Here is a 19,699-nt window from a genome sequence, read left to right as displayed (position 1 = left end):
TGCCCAGGCAGTCTCAAATTCTGGCTCTCCGTCTTCTCACTCACTCTTCAACCGTTAAGCCGACCCGAACGTGGGCTACGAGCGCCAAGTTAATTAATTTCTAGCCCCATGCCCGTGTCTGTGTGTGTGTGGATGTGGATGTGCGGGAGTGCGAGTGGAGATTACTAGCGGCGGGGCCAACTCCCAAATCGAGAACAAAATGAGCGGATAACAGAGCAAAATGCATTAAATAGTGGAATGCAGGCCATTGTGCAATAATTTATTATTTTGTACCTATTTGTTCGAATTAATTATTTTGGCCAAATCGGCAGTGAAATCAAAAGCGAAATGGCGGCATTGTGAAAACGAAAACGAAATTTCAACTACGTGTTGCTCTCTGCCGCTTGTGAATGGTAGTGAGTGCTAGAGCGATTCGCGATCGCTGAATAATATTTTTATTATTATTTTCGTGGTGGTAGTAGAAGTTGGCCACTAGAAGTTGGCCAAAACAACAACGAAACAAAAACAAAAGCCTTCAAGATGAGTGTGTGGAGCGATTGCAATGCCAAGCAGGCATTCGGCATTGGTAAGTGTTTCCAGTGTATTTCAAATATATAAATTAACTAAAATATGGTCTAGCTGAATGTTTGAATTTGAAACAAAGTACTTTGTAAACAAACGTACTAAATTTATGAACTGTTTGGCGCTGTTCGCCATGTGCCTGCCCCCTGCTGTGCTGCCGTAGCTGCTACGGTACGGTAACTTGTTGCACCTTCTCGCTTCCACACAGGCGAGGCACGGCCACGGTGCGGCCACGGCACAGCAGCCTCATCCTGTTTTCCAGCCTCTCGTTCATTCAACACGCCAGCCCCTTAGATGAGAATTCTGAGATCTGCTCTTGAAACAAAAACCTGTTTTCCATCATCTGCCTGACTGCTGCCCTCTCCGCATCCCTGCATCCCTCTTGTTGCAACTGCAGTTCTGTATTCATATAGTGTGTGTGTGCCTGAGAGACAAATCCCAGTCTATTCATTGGCAATGACCATGAAATATCTAATCCCAGGCTATGTGTGAATTTTTTATTGTTGACCTTTTCCCTGCCACCCTGCCGCCCGATCAATAGATAGTACAGGTGGAGAGTACCTACCCACAGGTATACACACACACACATAGCTAGCTCTCGGAGGGAGGAGGAGGGTGAGTGCAACTCACTCCGTCACTCACTCACTCGCTGACACAATCGACTTAACACTCGAATGGAGCTCTGTTTGTTGGTTACTTACGCATGTTTGCCTCCGTCCGCCCTGCTGGAGTACTTGATCCACCCCATGACCACGCCCATGTAATCAGTCTTCTTTGGCATTGCCATTTCGGCCTTTGTAATGCCAACTGGGCTAACAGAACTCCCTGATTTTATGGCTTTTATCAGCTGGGGTGGGGGGGTTTGATGTTTTTTCTTGTCTTATCGGCCCCCGGTTCGCGCCTTTTGTTCTGCGACTTACAATTCTCAAATTCCCCGGGAGCTACGACGATAAATGACATTTGTCTGACCCACATAGTACTCATGGTATTAGACTCGTACTAGAACTCATCCATTCTGCTTATTGAATTTTAATAATAGCCAAACAATCGAGATAAACATTCGGTAATCGGCCTTATCAGACATAGGTCTTATCACAAGCAACATGCCTGCATCGATGTACTGGCCCTGCCGAGGTGTAGGTGAGTCTATTTCTGTCGATCGGAGTGAAAGACTGACTGCCTCCTGCATAGAAAATAGTTGGAGTATACACTCCCCCTGCTCCCACAGCTCCGACGATGAGTCGCTGATGACAGTGCTGCCCCACGGTGACATCTTCACCATCTCTGGGCCGCACTACTCCACTGTTCATTGCCTCTAGTGGGCCTACACCTGCATCCTCTTCACAGGGCCCCTGCCCGGAAGGCAAACAGACTTCTAGCTGGCAGTGGCGTGTGTGACGGGGGGATTTAGAGACTCCCCATCCCCCCCTGAAAGCCATTACCGACAGAAGGAGTGTGAGTCTTCAGCAGCAGCCCCTGCTCCAAGGTGCACTCTGCTTCTAAATTTGAATAGCCAGAGCCAGAGCAAGAGCGTTAATAATAAATACAAAAACATCAACGGAAAGGGTCCCTAACAAGAAGAAAAGTAAGCGTAAAACTTAATGAGGCCTGAGCAGGGCAGATTTGGTTTTTGATTTCAGAGTTTCGAGTCTCGACTCGAGAGTCTGGCTTTTCTCAATTTAATTAAAATTTTCCAGCTCGCTGGAGTTGTAGTTGCATGAAATGGCTCTTGATTTGCATAATTTCAGAGGCTTTCTTCCACACTTCCACTCGGAGAGTGAAAACTAATCAAAAATTTTCCAGCCCGTCTCCGATTTCTGATTCTACATTATGGTCTTTTCTGAGTTTAGTTCAAGTTTCGTGTTCGAAAGGGAGACTACCTACCAGTTCTAGTTCTGTTCCAGGTAATTCCTACAAGAAACCATATTTTGAAAAGTAATAGTCAGTCTTCTATTATTTCCAATTCCAATAAACACTATAAAGTTTCTCCTTATCTGGAACAAGACTCTCCCCCGGGTCAGATAGCCTCGGCACTGCTGACTCATCCGAAGGAACACTCATCCCCCGAGATCGCCCCAACTCCTGATAGTTGAGCAACCGCGTCCAAGTGGCTGGCACATCCACTTGTGATTCTGATTTCAGATTCCACCCCAAACTCAACCCTCCCATCCAATCCTCCCAATCTCCGCTTTCCATTTCGCAATCTAATGGAAACTCAATCCAAGTCGTTGGCCACCCCAATCGAATGCCGGATCTGCCGGAGATCGCAGATTGTAGCTCTTATGCTAATTGCCGGACTGCTGCAGTCTTCGATTGCTCTCCGAAATTGCTTAATTAAACATAAATTGTCCCATCGAATCTGGCAGGGGAGTCTGGCAGGGGAAAGTGGCAGGGAGCAGAGGAAACTGGTTTCAACTGCAACTTCTGTTGCAAGCTACAGTCTTTAGGGTCAGAGTATAACTCATATCCGCTTATTGATAAAATAATTTTAAAGAAAAATGTACTTTACTTCAAAGAGTCATAAAGTCACTGTTTCAATTCTTTTTAAGTGATTTTCTCAAACGGCCCGGTCTCAAATGGGTCAAGTTTGTGTTTACATTTCCTTTCCATCATCTGCTGTCTGGCGATGTCTACCGATGTCTTTTGTTGCTCCGCAATTTTTATGGCTCTGCTCCGTAATAACGCTTTTGTGTTTTATCAACATTCTTGCGGCTCGGTTCCTAATTCTAATTTGTTTCTGGTTACTTTTTACGACCGCGCCGACACTAACCGTAACTGTCAGCGGGCCAGGCGGTTGAGGAGGTTGTGCAAGTATTTTTATGAATTTATGTCCCATCAAATATTATCTAGGGGGTCTAGAACCCCTCCACCACGCTCTCTACAAGTTCTGCTTCAGGTTTACTTGATTTTTATACCCGGTACTCGTAGAGGTTCAAGGGTATATTGTTTTCTTGTGAGTAACAGGGAGGAGGAATCATCTCCGATCCCGAAAAGTTTCTATAATCTATAGTATATAATCTAAAGTATATAAAACTTTTAATGCCAAACAATTCCAATGTCTAATTTGTATCTGAAACTGTATCTAAATTTGTATATAAAACTTACTCTATACTATGTTCTTGTGAGTGGGAGTATGTAATTGGGAGGAGGACTCATCTCCGATCTCATAAAGTATATATAATCTTAAGGTAGCTGCAACTCAGACAAGCTTCTTAAAAAAACTCAAAACTACTATATTTTAATGCTATTTAATGCCAAACTATTCTGATATCTAATTTGTATCTAAAACTGTATACACAACCAAAATTCAGCTAAATCGCACGATTTTTAAAAGGGTTATAGACTTTTTATGCTGATTTCCTACTAAATTATTTTAAATATATATAATTTCCTAATGGATATAAAATATATAACTTATTCCAAAACTTACAAAAGTATGAAACAACAATTTCTTGCTTAAAAACCTATACTTTAAAAGGTAATTTAAATTGTAGAAGGAAGAAATAGAGTACCGGGTATCATATAGTCGGGAGACTCTCTTGCTTGTTTTTATACGAATGGTAGATACTATAGAGTACTATGTAGACTGCTTATGAATATCAAAGCACTTGAGAATGAATGCGCGCTGAATAATACCATTTTGGCAAACCCAAAAATGTGTCAGAAACTTACTTAGACACAGAATATGTTATTGAACAGAAATTATGCGTAAGAAGACAGACACATTTATTGTTTTTAGCTTCATAGAGTAGTTTTTTAATCATTTAAGAATTAGTAACTAATACTTAGATTACATAATACTTAGAAAAGAAAACGGAACTTGTACTTGAGATATTCAAAGTAAACAACAGAACTCCCACTTCTCCCAACAATTATTGTTATTTTTGGATCCATAATAGTCTTCTCGGAGATCTCCTCCGCCGCCACTAGTAATTAGTCAATGCCAGAGCATCTAAACCGCCGGGAATCATTATAATTAACCCTCGAAACAGTTCCCCAGGCTTCGGGCAATTAAAGATGCGATACAGCCGCAGTCTGATCCGAAATATATCTACCGAAAGTATCTACAAAATCGCTTTGGGGGCTTAGCTCATGCCCAGAACGTACTTGGGAGGGAATAGCGTCTGGCTAGGAGCTATATAGAAAAATAAATAACAACAAAAAATACCTAAAAGTGTGTATGGAATTAGCATATGTGTGTGGTGGAGTAGAGCCCGAGCCGGAGCATATAAAGGCATAAAGAATCTTTAGTAAGCCAGCGTGCTATTGAAACCTGAAATTTCCGAATGAGCCGCAAGTGGCGATCGTCGTTGTCACGTTGTTGTAGTTTTTGTTTCTGTTTGGCTTTATTTTTATTTTATTTTTTATTGTATTTTACTTTTATTGTATTTTACTTTTAATTCTTCTGGCCGCGTCCAGTCACCAGTCACGACGACGATGTCAAAGCCATGATGACGAAGCATCACCCCGTACTTGTTTCTTGTTTGTTTTTTTATTTTTTATTGCTTTATCTAACTATAGTTTTTAAAGCTTAAATCCTAGGCCAGAGAGGAGGAGCACACTTTGTTCACGTGTCTGGAGGGGCACTTTCCTTTGGAGGTGCAGCTGCATCCGCTGCAGTGCCTGCCACAAAGAAGGGAAGGGAGGACTCTAGCAGTTCTGGCCCTGGCCATTGTGCATAAATTTGTTCTGGCTGTTCTGGCTTACCTGGCTTACCTGGCTGCCGGCCTGTTGATTGCTGCCCGTCGGGCGTACCCTTTTTCCTTCCCACAACAGCCATTCAGCCGTGACGGCCCAGCTACCCAAAGGCTGCACTGAAAGAAAAACAAGCTACATACCTTTATTTTACATCTACAAACTACATATCTTTAAAGAGAAAAAATCTGAAAGAATCTTAAGTTTCAAATATTTGTATATTTTTTGTATCTTATAGTTTTGTTTGCCTTTTTAGCTGAAAGTCCCCGATATTGTGTATTTCATTATTTATGATTGTTTCCGTTAGTCGCTGTTCCTCAGAAAGGGTCACTGCTTATCTGGCGAAGAGGAAATGGGCTCAATTTAATGACGTTTCTGATCGTTCTTGAACCGAATACCCCATGCCACATACCCCATACCCCATACCCCATACCCCAGTAACTCTGCTCCCTCCTCACGTTGTAGGTGTGCCGTTCGCTGTGACTGATTGCTTGACCGCAGCCCCGACTGCCCCCCTCCCCCGACTGCCGACTGCGACGCCAACGCTACGATGATTCACTTGCCGTTTCCAAAGTATTTTTAATTTGCGCATAATTCGCCCCAGAAGTGCGAATAAGTAATTCCCTTTAATCGCCCATCGCCACTGATATACGGAATGAATTTAATTTGATTGACTTTCTGTCTGTCCGCGAAAGGCGATCTAATTTAATCCAAATCCACTTCTTGAGAAATCTCAACAAACTTTCCCAGCCGGGAAGCCTCTTCTCCTGGACGGACGCACTCACTCACTCGCTCAACTGGTTTTCGCAATTGACCCAGTCCCATTCCCAGATAACTTTCCACGCAATTCGACAGACGAAATAAAGTCGGAAAGCGAAAAAAAGCGACGCACAAAACAAAAATTTACTCGCCGAGATACCTGAGGTCACAAAAATAGGTCTAAGAACAGATCTTAGTTAGATCTTATAACGGGGATATACCATTTTATACAAATATGACTTTAATAGACATATTAATATATAAAATATGACTATATATAATATATAAATATGTCTTTGGAGTAATATTTTTAATAAACCGGGATTTATTATCGGAATCTATATTAGTAATCATAACCATAATCCCTATTATTAATTTATTCATTTCCCTATGTCTAGATTCTAGGCTCTAGAAGAATGATAGATCCGAACCTTCATCTTATAGCTGGGAATTTCTTTTATGACAATACTGATTGATAATACTAAGAATATATATTTTCTGAACAATTCCCTTAAAAATTTGCGTATTATTTAGTCATTTCCCCGGGTCTAAGAGTAGAGGCAACTCCAGATATTCGCCTTATAGCTAGGGTTTCCCTTGTTAAGTGCTATTTATAGTTATTACTTTCAGTTGCTTTTTGGTTTTCAATATCCCTAGTGGAGGTGAGTAGAGCCACTTAGATGCAAATCAGATATTATAGCTAGGGATTGCCTTAATAATAGCATATTTGGTAAGGATCACTGTTAGTTGCTTTATAATACCTGAGTTTTTAGACACTGTACTACTAATCAAACAGTTTCCCTATTTTTAGGGATTATTTATTCATTTTTTAGGTCAAAGAGTACCTGTACATAGAAGAAATCCATCTTATAGCTAGGGATTTCCTTTATATCTCTCTTTTCATAACCATAATACCTACAATTTATTTATTCATTTCCCTAGTTATAAAAGTAAAGGTACATAGATGTAAACCATCTTATAGCTAGGGATTTCCGTTCCATAATCCTCCATCTTAAAGTAAGAATTATATCTCTACAGTTGTGATTATAATATAAGTATTATATCACAGGAAAATATAGATTCTATCCTATTTATCATAGCAAACTTACCCCTTTTGTGTTAAAATACAAATATTTATTTAGTTCCCTTCATCCTAAATAATATTTTAGTTTTGGGGATGTGGGATGTGTTATTTTAACCGAGTCTGTCGGAATGGCGACAATGGCATACCTTTTGCGAATTACTGCCTCTGCCGCTGCCGCTGCGGCTCTTAATGTGCTGTGGAGGTCGTTCTCGCTTGTTATGCTTTCCATCGAGATCGGGGAGCGCGAACATTGCGAGCATCGGTCATTGGACCGTAGCTGTTGCCGCCACTGCTCCACCACCTCCTGCTCCGCCTCTTGCCTTTGTTGTTGCTTCTGTTGCGCAGTCGCCACCGGCTCCACCTCCACCTCCACCTCCCTCTACCACTGCCACTACCACTACCTACCACCACCACCGATTTCAGCACCACCCGGAGCGTGCCACGCGAAGGCGTCCCAACTCGGTTTTAGTATCTTTGTATCTTTTGTGCTTGCTTGGCTTGGCTGGGCTGGCGCATTCGCAAAGAGGGGACTCACATGTGTGTAGTTGGAGGGACTACATATATTAAATATGTTTTATGGCTGGCGTATATCTGGAAGCGGGAGTGGGAGCGGGAGCTGCACTATCAGAGCCAAGGAGGAAGTTTGTCGGCGGCGATGGCGACTGCTACGATGATGATGTCGTCGCCCATGGCGATGCGCCTGTCATGTCCCAATAAGTCCCCCGATGTGGAAAGAAAGCAACGCAATCGCATTTTATATAAATAAACAAAATGGAGATTTAAAACCAAGATACAACTGTAGATTAAGTTAAAAACAAGCTTTAAGTTTCAGTTGCAACATCCACTTGCCGTTGCAAGTCCAAGTCCAAGTCTTATATCAGCAGTTGGGTCTTGAGGAAGTGGTTCTCCAAAGCTCCAGAGCACTTCCTATTGCGTTTCTGGTTCAGATTCTGATGTTAGATCTCTCACGTAGAACGCAGCGAGGGTGGATGATGATGGGTGGGTTTATCAAATATCCCATCCGCTCGAGGGGCACAGATAGCGACAGCCCAGTTTCCGATGATCGCGATGCGCGGCCCCCTCGTGGATGCCCCCATTAGGGGCTAATTGATAACCTTCCGCTCCCGTATATTCATTTTGCAATGATTTTGCTCTGATTCTGCTCAGTTGACAGCGGTTGTCTAGAGGGAAAGGTGCTCCTAGCTAGACCCCAGATAGAAACTAAACCACAATATTAACCTTTTGTTCTCTTTCCTTTCAGCCAAGTGCAACTTCGACCAGGAGAACAAGCCGCATCGCCTCAACCTGGACGTGGGGGATGCTGTTATAATCCTCAAGGAGACCACCCACTGGTACTACGGATACAGACAGAAGTGAGTATAGATACTATCTATCAGATGCACTGTGAGAAAACCCCTCCAATATACAGCCAATTAGAAGAAATCCCAGTGCAATCAAGTGCCCCATTATCTCATTAGCTTGTTAGTCAAGTATGAAGTCCATAGCTGCTGATATTTTCCCGCAGTTGTTTGTCTAATCAGCGATCTGCCAGAGCCAGATCTCTTCCCCTCCTCAAACTTTCACTGCAATCTCGTTTTGTCTAATCCATATGCATGAGCTGGGGAGGAAACATCCCAGACCAGACCTGGCTGGACAAAAAGTTAAAGAAAAAAGTATAGAAAAAGCAAAAGCAGACAACATACAGACGGTATGGAAAACAGGCAGCACCAGCACCAGAAGTTGAGAAAAAGTTCAGAAGCGGAAATGCTCGAGAGCCGAAACAGATTTTTCAGATGCATGGAAATCGTAAATCAGGTACAGAAGCGTCGTCCATTTGGTTGGGCCTTTGTTTACTCATCGAGAGGCTGGTGGTGGTGAGTGTTCCAAGGAAATCGGTGCCAGCGATGCTCCTTTCTACCATCTCCCGATCCAACCATATGCCGCCACATGGCTGCTGCCCAAGTTGCATGCCACATTCGTCGAAGAGATAAAGTATTCCCAACCCTTTCCGCCCATCCGCCATTCAATATTTATGTGTAGATACCATATACATACATGGCTTGACCCTTTTTCTTTGGTTTGTTTGTCTGAGTTGTGTATCTTTTGGCCGCCTTATCAGGAGAAGCGAACTCTGGACACACAGTAGCTGGTAGGCAGGGTAGAGACCGCCTTCGGTTGTGACCTTTTTCCATAATTCTGCTGACCCATCTTCCAGACATCTCCCATGGCCAGCAAAGACAGTAAATAAATAAAGGCACACAACACATTCCCCGATCACAGTGAAGCCACAGCCAGAAGAACTCTGGGCGTTAATTTGCTTTAATTATGAAGCACTTTTCCCACACTCTACTGTGGGTTTATCTGCCAGGGAATGGAGGGAATCTCTGGCCCGAATTTCGATTTGGTTCTGGTACCCTTCCCATCCGAAATTGTTATTTTTTTTGTTTATAGGAAAATATCAATTTTAATAGTGGACTTTCTCACGATTTTCGAGCGTAAATATTGAAAGTGATGGGGCTTGGGCCTCTGGCCTGGGCGCCGCCGAAAATCAATTGGAAATGGTTAAATGAGTGTCGAAGGCTGACGAGAGCGATAGATACAGATACCGTAGAGGTAACCCGAGCGATCTAGAACTCTGACCGGGTTCAGGGACCGGGGAGAGCTGGGGCGATGATTCTGTAAGTGATGAATGCCTCGGGCAATTAAAGTGGCCACCCCGCATGTCAAGCGGCGAATTGAGCCAAATTAAAGCATTCCACTTCATCCGACAATGTCACACTTTGAGCGCACTTCCTCTGCAGACTAGGCTGCCTGGCTACACTGGAAAAAAGAGTGCTCTAAACTGATATATCATCAAGTCATGAGATAAATCATAGTCTATTTATGCACTTTATTCCATAAAAGGCAATCATTTTTATTCAAAATGTATGTTTATATTTTTATTCACCAAAAAAACCGCATATCTCAGTGCTCCCCTTCCATGGCTGGCAGTTCCCCTATCGGTTTGAGACTGGGGTTGGGTAATTCATCAGTCGCGATGGCTGTTGAATTGTGTCATACATATAAGTAAACACTGTCCACAGTGAAGCTTCCACAGTCTCTTAAGGGGGGCAGTTCTTTGGATAACTTGCAGGGGGGAACCCCAACAGCAGGGCAGGGCAGGGCAGGGAGAGAGCTACCACTGTTGGGGCAGCAATTTGTCCTTTTTGTGTTGCACCACATGCAGACCACATTTTAATGACTCCCCCCCCTTTATATTCGACAGAGCCAAGGAAACACGAGGCATTTTTCCCAAGACCTACATACATCTGTGCGAGTACAACATCGTGAATGGCGAGTTCTGCATCCAGCGCACGGACATCGTCGAGGAGATCACCAAGGTGCTCCTGGAGTGGGGTTCCATTGCCAAAAGTTACTTCTTGGTGAGTTCTTAAAGCCAGCTTGTAGGGGTTTGTTGCTTATTGAGATTCTTGCCTTTCAGAGCACAAATCCCAGCTTCTCAAAGATTCGGAGAAAAATGAACGAGTTGAACAACAACCGGGCAGCCCTGATCTCCGGCAACCTGCCGCTGGACGAAGTGCGCAAGGTGAAGCTACTGGCCACCAACCAGATCGATACGGGGAACAAGCTCCTCGGCCTGGACATGGTGGTGCGCGACGAGAGCGGCGACATCCTGGACACAAATGCCATCTGCACCACCGAGCTGTACGAGCAGCATGTCCACGCCGTCCAGCGGATTGAAAAGGCCAACGTGAGTGGTGACATCTCCCACAAAAAAAGTCAATATCTCATCCTCCTCATCCTTACCCCCTTTAGCGACTGACCAGCGATCGTGGCACCACACGGACTCTCAACAAATATTCCCACAACATCCTGCTGCACGTTAATGCCTTTGTGTGCAAGTTCCAGGAGGACTCGGACCTGCTGTTCTGCCTCTTCGATGGGGAGAACCACAAGCCCATCAGCGAAAACTACGTGGTGAAATGGTCGCGGACCGGAGCCGCCCTGGAGCAGATCGACAACAATCGGGTGCTCTTCACGGATCTCAGCAAAAGCGACCTGGCCATTTCGAAGATGTACCTGGTGTGCTACGCCATCCGCATCGGATCGATGGAGTTCAAGGAGTCGGTGGAGTCCAAGCGGACGAGCATCAGCATGGCCAACACCATGCTGAATGCCTCCAGTCGCAAGGCGTCGCAGCTCTCGGTGAGCTCCAGCGGATCCTCCGGCAGTACAGGAGAGTATGTGATAAGGCGGCCGTTTGGCGTGGCCTGCAAGGACCTGACCCCCATCATCAACAATGCGGACGACTTCCGAGGCAACTTGGACCTGCCGTTCATCATGTGCGACAAGGACACGTTGGATGGGACGCTCCGTAAGCTAATTAGCAACAAGGACATCGGCAAGATCGACTCCAAAATGGCGGTGACCATCGAAGTGCTGCGCGGAGACATTAAACAAATCAAAGAGGACTTCCCCCGGCTGGTGCACACCAATGTTCCGGTGGCCCGCAAGATGGGCTTCCCCGAGGTCATCCTGCCGGGCGATGTGCGCAACGATCTCTACTTGACCATCTGCGGCGGCGAGTTCTCCCGCATCGCCAAAACGTCGGAGAAGAACGTGGAGGTGTCGGTGTGCGTGGCCAATGAGCAGGGCTATCTGGTGCCGGGCGTCCTGAGCATCGGGGCCGGGCATCCGCCCATCGACGAGTACAAGTCGGTGGTCTACTACCACGACGACAAGCCCAAGTGGCAGGAGACCTTCAAGATCCATGTGCCCATCGAGGACTTCAAGCAGTGCCATCTGCGCTTCGTGTTGAAGCATCGCAGCAGCAACGAGCAGAAGGATCGCTCCGAGAAGCCCTTCGGACTGGCCTACATGCGACTGATGCAGGCCAATGGCACCACCATTCCCCAGGGCCAGCACACTCTCGCCGTCTACAAGATCGACCACAAGAAGTACGACAAGACGGTGGCCAACTGTTACCTGGAGCTTCCCTCCACCGTGGCTGATCTCCAAGGCACCAAGCCCTCGATCGGTGGCCTGAGTCTACTTCCCAAGGATCATCTCTCCATCGGAGTGAACCTGTGCAGCACTAAGCTCACTCAAAGCGGTAAGTCTACAACCTTCCATGATCTTTAAAGAAACTAAATAGCAATGATTCGTTGCAGTGAGCTTGCTGGGTCTGCTGAACTGGTCCGCCCACAAGGAGACGCTGGAGCAGTCCCTCAAGGCCCTGACCTTGGTGCCCGGCGAGGAGGTTGTGAAGTTTCTGCAGGACATCCTCGACGCACTGTTCAACATCCTGGTGGAGAACGATGATCCGGAGAAGTATGACCAGCTGGTGTTCATGAGCATCATATATCTGATTGAAACGGTGTCGGACCTGAAGTACCAGCACTTCCTGACTGTCCTGGACGTGTACATCAACGAGAGCTTCTCCTTCACGCTGGCATACACGTAAGAAATATATAGGACTAATTAAAATATGACTAAAATGTAATCCTTTTGATAGAAAACTTATGGATGTGCTGCAAAAGAACATCCGGGAGGCCATATCGCCGAAGGAGAAGTCCGCCGATGGCAACAATCTCGAGGAGAGCTTGGAGGTGCGACGGCTGTACAAGACGACACGCTACCTCCACTATGTGATGAAATTCGTCATTCGATCTCGTTTGCTCTACACCGAGATGAACTGCACCGACCTGGACTTTGCCTCCCGGCTGCAGGAACTGCTGCGCATGTTCATCGACATGATTGGCTGCCCCAGCAACTTGCTGAAGTCGGAGGGCGCGCTGCTCAAAAATCTGCATATAATTGCCACCGATCTGATGCAGGTCTTTGACCAAGAGCCATTAAGGTAGCTCCCAGCTATCCATTGTATGAATATATGTATTCATAAGTTATTATTTTGATGTCTTGTAGCGTTTCAATTGTTGAAATCCTGGAAAAGTTTCCGCCACGTCGCCTAACACAGTCCAAGATGGGCTGCATCAAGGACTTTGTGGACACGAAACTCTTTACGCTGCCGAAGTGCCGGGCCATACTGCTGCCCGTGTTCTGCAAGCACATCAAGGATCACCTTGAGAGCAAGGAGGAGGTAAGTTCTAAGCATAAAACAGCACTGTGTGTCTCACTAATTTGTCATTTGGAAACTGCATTTTGTTCTTAATCCGATGCATCGTCCTTGAAAACTGCCTTGTGAATGCACCGACAAGACGCAAAATTAAAACATAACCCAGCACATGATCAAGTTAACTTAAAAGCCAATTGATAAACTAAAAGTGACTAAAATGAAGCTTTATTTAATAAAACGATGAAACATTTAACACTAAATTTCTCTAAAAACTTGAAATGCTTAAAGACCATATATCCTCAAGACCATCCATTTAAAATCGCATTTAAAATGGTTAAGCCGAGAGTCCTGCAACTTGACATGTGGCGTGTGTTAATTTTGTTCAGTTCAAGTATAACTAAGATTAATTACTAGTTGATAATGTAGACCTTGCAAGCGATGTTTAGTTAGTGTTAAGCATGTTGCATTTGCTTGTTTATTGATTTCTGAGAACGTTTGGCATGTAACTCGCAAACTCAGTGGATTAAATGTAATTTATGATTAAATGTTATGTTAGTCAATGGGTCTTGTGTCCTAGTCCTAGTTAGATACATGTGTTATAGTCTTAAGCACCCTGATGATCCCTGATCATTGTTAGTTTGGCGCTCCTCATGTGTGTGTTTATAGCGCGAGACCCGACCATGGGGCGTAGTTGCGAACTCATGTAAATGTTGTATAAACATTTAATAGGCGTGTTTAGTTTGGCCATTAGTTTTGCACCCGATCACCGTCATCATAGTCATTGTTAGAAAGCAATTTGCATTTGGGAGATCATTAAAGCACCACACACATTCAATACACGATTCACTGAACCACCTGGGAAACAATATACAAACATCACACACCCAAAACACCCACCCACGATTATATTTGAATGTGCGATCTCTTCTCACTGGCACCCCAATGTAATATCCTATCTATTTGTATTTACCTCTCTTCCCATTACCTCATTACTTCAAACACTAAATGTTTTTCGTATAATATTTCAAAAATCAATTCAAATTTTTATTCACGCACAACCCAACCGATGTGTTGTTATCGTTTCTCTCTGTTGTTTTGCCACAAAATGCTGCAATTGCCTCGTACCAAAAAAAAAAACCGACAAAAACCATATTTAGGGAGACTCGAAAACCGATATCTGGCAGCAAGAAAAGAATCTTTCGAAAGCAGCCAAAGTGCTCGGACAGAAAAAATCCCAACTGCACACATGTGATACGACTGCAAACAAAAAGGTAAAAAAAAAAAAACAAAAATACGTCTCTCGATATTCATTCAGCCAGATTTAGGTCCTCAGCTTGTCCCAGCATCACGAAAGCCCCTATCGTTTTGTATAAATATTGTTCTCTGTAAACCCCTAGCTTAAGATGTTAAGAGCTTGTGGCTTTCTGGGATGGTGGTTATTGAAACGCTATCCTACTGGAAGTTCAGGAAGTACATCCATGTGCCTTGCCGCCTTGGACGCCCGCTAAGTTAGGCTTAAGATGTTCCAGCTTCCTGCCATGCAATGTTTAATGGTTTCGTGTTTTTTTTCTCCATATACCTGCAACGTTTTATGTTAACTTTTTAATAAACACTAATGATAACTTAATTTTATGAAGCCTAGCCAGACAGTCTGAAGAACCCAAAACAAAGAAATTTGCAACAGATTTTAAAAAGTTACCAGCCTCTTTAACATTTTTCTTTCAAACAAATTCTGAAATATAAAAAAATAACTATTAAACTTGAAAGAAAATGGTAAAAAGGCTTGAGGATTCCTTGCTCCTCCAACACAGTGTTGACCAACGCTAACAAACTCCTCTCCGCCATCAGATAACCGAATGCATAAACATCATGAACAACATACTTAAGTTGCTGTTCCGCTCGGATGTGGGAGCCACCCACAACGACATCCGCGACGTCATGATTATCCTGCTGCGAACAGTCATGAAGGCAGCCCAGGCCCTGGACAGGGACACCGGGTTGGTGGGGAAGTTCTTTGCCATCATGCTGGGCATTCTGCAGCGCATGGATGCCCAGCACTACGAGTACTTTGTGAAGGACCTCCATCAGCATGGCGAACTGAAGGTCTTTGTCACCGAAATCCTTTTGACGTTCGAGCAGCTGGTGTCGCCGATCCAGAAGGCAGTGTTTCCCAGGGACTGGATGGACATGATCATGCACCAGAACACGGTGATCCTGGGGGCCCTACAGCACCTGGCCGTGGTGATTACAGACTACTTCCTGTGTCCGTTCGAGAAGCAGATCTGGTCGAACTTCTTCCAGTGCTCCATTGCCTTCCTTGTGCAGTCGCCCCTGCAACTGAACGATTTCAACGACAACAAGCGGCAGATTGTGTTCGCTCGGTATCGGGACATCCGAAAGGACACCGCCAAGGAGATTCGGAAAATGTGGTTCCAACTGGGCCAGCATAAGCCCAAGTTTGTGCCACAACTCGTGGAGCCCATTCTGGAGATGAGCATGATCCCGGAGATGGAGCTGCGTCGGGAGACGATTCCCATCTTCTTCGACATGATGCAGTGCGAGTACTACAGCTCTAGACTGGAGCTGGAGAGCTACGGGGACACCAAGTACAACAATGCCCACCACAAGGGGAACTTTTCCGATTTCAAGACGGCGATGATCGAAAAGCTGGACATCCTCATTGGAGCTGGTAAGGAAACAATTGCCTATTACCTTTATTACTTGATATTAATACAATTTTCCAGGCAAGGGTGATGCGGAGTACAAGAAGCTCTTTGAAGAGATCATGCTGGAGCGCTGTGCCGCCCACAGCACTCTAAACGTGGACGGTACAGCCTTCGTCCAGATGGTAACCCGACTGATGGATAAGCTCCTGGAGTACCGCTTTATTATCCAGGACGAGAGCAAGGAGAACCGAATGGCATGCACATTCTCGCTCCTGCAGTTCTACTCGGATGTGGACCTCAAGGAGATGTACATCCGGTATGTGTACAAGCTGTGCGCCCTGCACATGGAGTTCGAAAACTACACCGAGGCGGCGTTTACTTTGAAACTGCACACGAACCTACTACGCTGGACGGACACGGAACTCTCTCCGCAGCTCCGGAGCTCCCGGCACCATCAGTGCCGCACCCACCGGCAGCTGAAGGAAGCGCTATACTTCGACATCATGGACTACTTCGACAAGGGCAAGCAATGGGAGTGCGCCATCGATATGTGCAAAGTGCTGGCCCGTCAGTACGAGGAGGAGATCTATGACTACATCAAGCTGGCGGAGCTGCTCAAGCGCATGGCTCTGTTCTTTGAGAAGATTCTGAAGGAGTTGCGCCACAGCTCCGAGTACTTCCGTGTGTGCTTCTACGGTCGAGGATTCCCGCGTCTGCTCCAAAACAAAGTCTACATCTTCCGCGGCAAGGAGTACGAACGGCACAGTGACTTTTGCACCAGGATGCTGGTCCAGCATCCGCAGGCGGAACTGATGCAAACACTAGAGGCTCCGGGCGAGGATATTACCAACAGTGACGGGCAGTACATTCAGGTGAACAAGGTGGAGCCCATCATGAATCCCGACTGTGCCAAGTTCAACGACAAGATCATCTCCAACGAAATTGTCAAGTACTTCACCGCCAACAACGTGCAGAAGTTCCAGTTTTCGCGCCCGTTCCGCGACAGCAGCGGTGGCGGCCACATGGATGATGTCAGGAATCTGTGGCTGGAGCGGACGGAGCTACTGGCCAGCTTCCCCCTGCCGGGAGTGCTGCGCTGGTTCCCAGTCGTCGAGACGAATACCTTCAAGATCTCTCCTCTCGAGAGGGCGGTGGAGATAATGCGGGATACGAATCGGGACGTTCGCCAGCTGGTGATTCTCCACAGAAGTGACGAGACCTTGCACATTAATCCTCTGACCATGAAGCTGAACGGCATCGTCGACCCGGCGGTGATGGGTGGCTTTGCCAAGTACGAAGAGGCTTTCCTAGTGGAGGAGTACCTGGAGCAGAATCCCGATGACAAAGAACTGGTAGAGGAGCTGAAGGATCTGATTGCCTTGCAGATACCCTTATTGGAGATAGGTAAGCATTATCTTTAGGTATTATAATGTACCCTTTCTTATTAGGTTCTATATGATTCTACAGCCATTCAGTTGCACCGACAACGGGCACCCGAAAGCCTAAAAGCCCTGCAGGAGCACCTGGAGAAATGCTTCTCTGACATGAAGAGGCACGTGGAAACGCAGTACGGCGAAAAGACCTGTGATCTGAAGATTGACTCGGTTGTGATGCGTCGGACCAATTCCTTCCTGCCGGCGGGCTTTGATGGCAGCTACAATCGCCATTCGGAGACCAGCATGGGATCGTCAGAGTAAGTGGAGTGTCTCTGTTAAAAGGGGTTGGATCATTAATATATTTTTCATTTTTCCATTTACAGTAGCGGCCTTTCAAAGTCAACGTTCCTGCCGAGACCACAGACCAACTCCATCAAGTCGACGCTTGCCAGCCTCAGTTTCAACACCAGGTGTGTAAAGTGATATCCCTGGGTTGTTCGAGATCCGTCCTAACCGCAATATTTTAACTCTCTCTCCATGCTAACCGCTGGCTTTTAGTTTGAAACTTTAATTTAAATTCCATTCGATTTTTAATTTGTTTTCGTTGTATTTATTTCATTGCGTTTATTTGCCAATCATCCTTGCTTTCATTGCATTTGTCGCCTCGTCCAGCAGCAAGGGTAAGGACAAGGATAAGACACCGGCCAAGAGGCGTTCCATGAAGAAGGTAAGATTACATCCAACCCAGCTTGTTCTTTTCTCTACAATACCCTTTGAATCGACAGGATCGGGACGCTCTCAGTCTGCCCAGCAGTCAGTGGTACACGCCACCACTGACCACTATAACCTCAACCCCGGAAAAGGAGATCAACACTTCAATAGCTTCGCTAGCCAGCGCTTCAAATAGTTCACTGAGTGGCCCCAAGACTCCTGATCCTCATGTCCTGACCGAAGAGCTGACGCCCAAGCGGCCCCTGCGTTCGGAAAAGGAGAAGGAGCGCCGACTTTCCCGGCCGTCAAGTATCGCCACGCCCACTGCCAGCATCAAGAACTTCCCAGATACACGCTCCCTATCCGAGAGCAGCAATCGCAATTCAGTTGGTGAGTTAACAAGAACTTTACACATTATTTTGGTATACAATTTTTAACTTAATCCTTAATTCTTTGTAGAAACTACTGATTCAACATCCGAGGAGGACATTCGACCGCCGCCATTGCCCGCCAAGTCACGTGACTCCACTGACTTCAGCAGTCTCCACTCCATGGACTGGGCGCCCAATGGATACGCGTTGCTGAGCCAAATGAGCAATACGAGCAGCAGCAGCATGAGCACTACAACGACCCTGACAAAGACCAGTATTACGAATACCACGTACGAGTATTTGCAGGCCACGAACTTCAGTGTGGTGAATGCCATCGATGGCAGCAAGCCGCGTCCTCCGACACCGCCACCGAAACCGTCGCGTCACAGCAAACACATTCCATAGGGCATGGGGGCGGAGAGTTATCGTCGCTTTCATTGCAGCGCCATATACGTTCAAATGATGTCGCGAGTGCCAAGTATTTCCCTGTTACTACATGTATAGCGGCAATCCACAAAAATCCAGAAATGAAGTAAAAAATCAACGATCTGTGCCCTCAGCCTCAGCCACAAACAAACGACCGCCTACCAAAACAAGTGTCTTAATGAAACGATCGCACTAGCCTGTAGCAATTCGATTACGAAACCTATTGTAACCTATATTGTTAAGTGTTTTTGAATACGTTTACGTTTATATGATATTATGTTGAACATGTCGTCATTTTCGTTTAGTTTATAAATTCTTTTTGTAATTTGTTTTCGAACAAAAGCCCATCTACTTGTCTTCCGCAAGTACTCAGTTATATTGTACACCCGGTATGCTGTACGCTAAGATATAACATTAGATCTTAAGCTTTAATTATCAACTCTAGAAACCTTTTACGTCTCTTATGCAAACAAGTGCCACACAGTCTATATGCAATATCAATTACCAGAAATCTAACGATAATGCCTACGATTTTAGAAACACAAATAAGATTTTAGCACAAATCTACTAACAAGTCAATTACGAAATGCGAACGATAAACGAAATCTTTTGTTAACATTTTAGACAATTTTTTGTGAAGAGCGCTTTACGATATAAACTGTTTTTTGATACAATTGTATGTGTAGCCATTATGTAGTGCAACTAGCTGTTGAGATTTACCTATACGATAAGCGCATTTTATATTAAACCCATTTACAGTGCATGGACCACAAGGCACAACTATTTTACTTACACAACAATTATTTAATCTTAGACAAAACACAATTTTACTTTAAAGAGCTCTGTGTAATTACGTAATTTGCGATCTGTGTATCGGCCAAAGATTAAGCAATAATTATCTAAAATTAAGTATGTAACAGTAACGATTTGATTTATTAAAGTAAACCACCCGAAAATAATGAAAAATTTTTTTT

The 19,699-nt window shown here is 45.1% G+C and overlaps 1 protein-coding gene across 7 annotated transcripts; it reads left to right on the top strand.

Moving 5' to 3' along the window:
• Positions 1-13: 13 nt before the first annotated feature.
• LOC6499060 (dedicator of cytokinesis protein 1) lies at positions 14-19,684 on the top strand. 7 transcript variants are annotated; one of them, XM_014910401.3, is made up of 16 exons: positions 14-565; positions 8,361-8,472; positions 10,365-10,521; positions 10,581-10,850; positions 10,916-12,212; positions 12,271-12,559; positions 12,615-12,959; positions 13,025-13,199; positions 14,333-14,446; positions 15,024-15,864; positions 15,920-17,245; positions 17,309-17,534; positions 17,601-17,687; positions 17,890-17,944; positions 18,003-18,318; positions 18,388-19,684. In XM_014910401.3, exons 1-16 carry the CDS (start codon positions 520-522, stop codon positions 18,702-18,704), a joined length of 5,973 nt encoding a protein of 1,990 aa, XP_014765887.1. In that variant the 5' UTR covers positions 14-519; the 3' UTR covers positions 18,705-19,684. The 7 variants fall into 7 exon arrangements, with proteins under 7 accessions (XP_014765887.1, XP_001955387.2, XP_032310922.1 ...); XM_032455031.1 differs by lacking the exon at positions 14-565 and adding an exon at positions 2,264-2,465 and having other exon boundaries at positions 17,893-17,944; XM_032455029.1 differs by lacking the exon at positions 14-565 and adding an exon at positions 2,264-2,465.
• Positions 19,685-19,699: the final 15 nt, after the last annotated feature.

Source organism: Drosophila ananassae, chromosome 2L (assembly GCF_017639315.1).
Source record: "Drosophila ananassae strain 14024-0371.13 chromosome 2L, ASM1763931v2, whole genome shotgun sequence".
NCBI classification, from domain to species: domain Eukaryota; kingdom Metazoa; phylum Arthropoda; class Insecta; order Diptera; family Drosophilidae; genus Drosophila; species Drosophila ananassae.
Note: the sequence above shows the minus strand (reverse complement) of the source record. Positions and strands in the feature narration are given on the sequence as shown.

Bases quoted from the DNA above. Each gene is read 5' to 3' on its own strand.
- LOC6499060 (XM_032455029.1), top strand. From the start codon at position 2,279: ATGAAATGGCTCTTGATTTGCATAATTTCAGAGGCTTTCTTCCACACT. The intron at 8,473-10,364 runs GTGAGTATAGAT...TATATTCGACAG, and splicing joins TACTACGGATACAGACAGAA to AGCCAAGGAAACACGAGGCA. The intron at 10,851-10,915 runs GTGAGTGGTGAC...TACCCCCTTTAG, and splicing joins AGCGGATTGAAAAGGCCAAC to CGACTGACCAGCGATCGTGG.